This window comes from Plasmodium reichenowi, chromosome 2, assembly GCF_001601855.1.
Source record: "Plasmodium reichenowi strain SY57 chromosome 2, whole genome shotgun sequence".
Lineage (NCBI taxonomy): Eukaryota > Apicomplexa > Aconoidasida > Haemosporida > Plasmodiidae > Plasmodium > Plasmodium reichenowi.
The window spans coordinates 54,330-59,250 of record NC_033647.1 but is presented as its reverse complement, the minus strand read 5'-3'; the positions used below and the strand labels follow the sequence as shown (position 1 = coordinate 59,250).

Genomic DNA, 4,921 nt, shown 5'->3' with positions numbered 1-4,921 from the left:
CAATACGATGAACAATACGATGAACAATACGATGAACAATGAAATAAACATTTATAAAAAGAATGAGATATATGTGGATAAGGATAAAGTAGAGATTGTAAATGAGGAGAATAAAGTTATTTACCCATTTAATTACGAATGTGCTGTACATAAAAATATGAATATGTCAAATAATATAAATAAATGTAAAGATGATTATAATAATATGTTAAAAGAGTATGTAGATAATTCTTGTTTTGTTCAAAAGGAAGAGAATATATTTCGACCTTTATTCAATTTAAATAAGAAAGATAAAGTATGGAAACGTTTTAATATAAAGAATAATATTAAGACAATAATACATAATGAAGAGATGAAAAGAATATATGAAACAATTAATAAAACTGTTTTTCCTATTTATAAATTTAATCGAAATGAAAATATTTTAATAAATCATTTAACATATAATTTTCCAAAAAATGATTTATTTAAATTATCATACAAAGTAAGTATGAATAATATAAGGAATTTGTATATTGATAATAAACATATAAATAATAATTATGATTATATGAATAAATTATATAATCAAAATATATATACATTAAAATATCAGGTAGCTAATATAGATAATGATGATCATATATATAAGAAAGGGGTAGGGATGGATTATATAAATATGAATATATCAAAAGAATGTAAAAATAGGAAAGACAAAACATATTTAAGTAAAATATTTCATTATAAGAAGAAAAAGGTTGCACACTTTTTTATAAATGACGAAATTGGTTCTAATGATTATATGTATGATATAAAAAAAAAATATAGTAAGGATGAAAATAATAATAAATTAAATAAAAAGATGAACATATCTATGTCAAATGATGAAGATATAATTACTACGTTAAATAGTGAACATGGAAATAATTTTTCAAGTTGTCAACCGAATTTATTAGAAAAAAAGAGTACTTATATAGATTTGAACTTATATGATAGTAATTCTATGGACGATTTTACAGAAGAAAAATATAATTTTGTTAATAATGAAAATGATTTATTCAATACTAAAAGATGGAAGTTTAATTTCTCCAAGGGTAAAAATCTGCTTAATAATAAGTTTTTTAATGTATCTAATGAGGATGGTGTGTTTTCTTTTTTTAAAAATATGAACCTTTTTAGGGAACTTAATAAATCAAATAATAGCTTAAAACTCGAAAGTGTTAAAAATAGTAATAATAATTGTAGTAATAATAATAAGGGTGATGATAATATTGGAAATATGGATCATATGAACACAACAAATGTTACCATTGTGAGTGATGAACATATATCTACAAAGGGAGATATACACGACGAATCATATTCTAGAGACGATAATGATTGTATCCTTTTAAAATTTGAAGGTAGAAGTAAAAAATACAGTGATATAACCTTATATAATGAGGACAAAAGTAATTTGGAGAATGACAATGAGACTATTAATGAATATGAAAATATATGTAGTAAAATGGATATGAATGAATGGGAAGATAAGGTAAATGGTACATGTAATGGTATAGTTGATAAAGAGACTGAAAAGAATAATGAAAAGAATAATGAAAAGAATAATGAAAAGAATAATGAAAAGAATGATGAAAAGAATAATGAAAAGAATAATGAAAAGAATAATGAAAAGAATAATGAAAAGAATAATGAAAAGAATAATGAAGAAAATAATGAAAAGAATAATGATATAGAAAATAATGAAGAAAATAATGAAAAGAATAATGATATAGAAAAGAATGATATAAAGGATAATAATTTGGGACGAGTGAAAGAAAATATAATTGTTATGAATAATACAAACAATATAGATATTGATAATGATGATGGTGATAATAACAATAATTACAATAATGTTAGTACTGATGAAGGTATAAATATAATTAAAAACATAAAAAATGAGATGAATGATTATATTTATAATGATAATATTATGATTAAGATAAATAATAAAAGTATAGATCTTATGAATATAAAAAATCAAAAGAATGAACCTTTTTTAAATTATACAAATGAAAAGGATATACATATTAAGAGCAATTCATCATATAAATTAAATGATAAAATGAATTTATTTAATAATAATGAGAAAACAGAAAAAAACAATACTAGTTTAAACGAGTTATTATATAAAAGAAAAGAAGAATTAGATGATGAAAAAATACCTGAATATAAGGATACAAATTTAACAAACAATACCTTTGAAGATATAGCTAAAAGGATTAATTTAATTTTGAATGATACAATTGAATTTTTTCAAAAACATACATATCTTCATAATGGTTATGGTAATGTTCACGTGTGCAAAAAGAACAAGCGGAAATTAGAAAAACAGAAGTTGAAAAAATGGTCCTGTATTTATAAAATTAATAAAATTGTACGTAAAGGGGCCCACGGGGTGGTATTTTCTGCGTGGAGAAGTGAGAATGTTGATTTTTTTAATCATTCGTTTTTTGAAAACTTAAATTCGGAGAATAAAAAGAAGGGATATATCGATGAAACAAATGTTAATGAAAATTATGAGTCTGATAAGGAATATGATAGTGATGAAGATGAGACTGAAAGTGATAATGATGATGACGTTGATGTTGGCAGTGATAATGAAGATGAGCAAAATAAAGAGAATGAAAAAGGTGATGAAAAGGATGGATATGTATTATTAGAAAATGTTAACAAGAATGAACAAATGAATGGGGTAGATAAGAATGAACAAATGAATGGGGTAGATAAGAATGAACAAATGAATGGGGTAGATAAGAATGAACAAATGAATGGGGTAGATAAGAATGAACAAATGAATGGGGGAGATAAGAATGAACAAATGAATGGGGGAAATAAAAATGAAGGAATAAATGAGGAACATAAAAATGAAGGAATAAATGAGGAACATAAAAATGAAGGAATAAATGAGGAACATAAAAATGAAGGAATAAATGAGGAACATAAGAATGAACTAATAAATGAGGAACATAAGAATGAACTAATAAATGAGGAACATAAAAATGAAGGAATAAATAAACTGACCTATCATAATATGAATAAAAATAATATTTCAAATGAAAATAATTATAATGATGACGATTATTATGATGAAGATAATTTGGTATCCCTGAAGATAATAAACTTAAAATATTTAAGTAAAAAGAATAGTTTAAAAAACATTTTGAGAGAAGTAAATTTTTTAAAAATGTGTGAACATCCAAATGTAGTAAAATATTTCGAATCTTTTTTTTGGCCTCCTTGTTATTTAGTTATTGTATGTGAATATTTATCAGGAGGAACATTATATGATTTATATAAAAATTATGGTAGAATATCAGAAGATCTTTTAGTATATATCTTAGATGATGTATTAAATGGTTTAAATTATTTACATAATGAATGTAGTTCACCACTTATACATAGAGATATAAAACCAACAAATATAGTTCTTTCCAAAGATGGTATAGCTAAGATAATTGATTTTGGTTCTTGTGAAGAATTGAAAAATAGTCATCAGTCTAAAGAATTAGTAGGTACTATATATTATATATCACCTGAAATATTGATGAGAACTAATTATGATTGTTCATCTGATATATGGTCATTGGGTATTACAATATATGAAATTGTTTTATGTACCTTACCATGGAAAAGAAATAAATCGTTTGAAGATTACATAAAAACCATAATTAATTCATCACCAAAAATTAACATAACAGAAGGATATAGTAAACACTTATGTTATTTTGTTGAGAAGTGTTTACAAAAGAAACCTGAGAACAGAGGAAATGTAAAAGATTTATTAAATCATAAATTTCTGATTAAAAAGAGATATATTAAAAAGAAACCTAGTTCTATATATGAAATAAGAGATATATTAAAAATATATAATGGTAAAGGTAAAACGAATATCTTCCGAAATTTTTTTAAGAACCTTTTTTTCTTCAATGATAAGAATAAAAAAAAAAAACCGAATAAAATGATCAGTTCCAAATCCTGTGATGCAGAAATGTTCTTTGAACAGTTAAAAAGGGAAAATTTTGATTTTTTCGAAATTAAATTAAAAGATGATGAAAATAGTAGATCCTTGAATACGTTTAATATAAATATATCGAAAGAAAGAGACGACATATCATATTCTTCTTTAAATTTGGAAAAAAGCAAAGAACAGAGTCTCAATATGGTAGCATCTGTTGTCGGGACTGAACAATCCCACAAATGATAAAAAAAAAAAAAAAAAAAAATATATATATATGTTATAAATTAAAATAATTGTTACACAACATAGTATCGTTATATATGTTTTACATTCGAATTAAATAATTAGATCATTATAATTAAAAATGTTTATATATATATATATATATATTTATTTATTTATTTATTTTATTTAATTTTTTTTTTGTGAATTCATGTTTTACACATAAACATTATGTTATTATTAATAGACATATTTGTATATATATATATATATATATATATATTTTCATATTATTCTATTTTTTGCAATTATTAATATTATATTTGAAAATTTTTGTTTTAATTAATTGTTAACATTATATTATTTTATTTTTATATATCTATACCTTCAAATTATTTTACATGAACCAATTTACTAGATGGAGGTTATATAAAAAAAAAAAAAGAAAAAACATATATATATATATATTATATATTTTTTATACCTCCGTGATATTTTTAGAATATACGAGGGATATTTTTTTATACTACAACTAATAGAAAATATTTTTATTAAGGTTTGTTAAATTATTTTTATTTACACATATAAATTTTACTTTATTGTGTGTTTTTTTTTTTTTTTTTTTTTTTTTTTTTTTTTTTTTTGTTTACACATTTTTTTATTTTCCCTTTTTAAAAAAAAAATATTTTTTTAAATGTAATTATTTTTTTTTTTTTT

At 21.8% G+C, this 4,921-nt stretch overlaps 1 protein-coding gene across 1 annotated transcript in view; it reads left to right on the top strand.

Moving 5' to 3' along the window:
- Nucleotides 1-4,225, top strand: part of PRSY57_0202200 (protein kinase, putative) — a gene marked incomplete at both ends in the record, with an annotated part of 7,758 nt that extends 3,533 nt beyond the window's left edge. Inside the window, one exon of the mRNA XM_012905459.2 lies at nt 1-4,225. This exon is cut by the window's left edge and continues 3,533 nt beyond it. Coding sequence (XP_012760913.2) covers nt 1-4,225 — 4,225 coding nt within the window.
- Nucleotides 4,226-4,921: the final 696 nt, after the last annotated feature.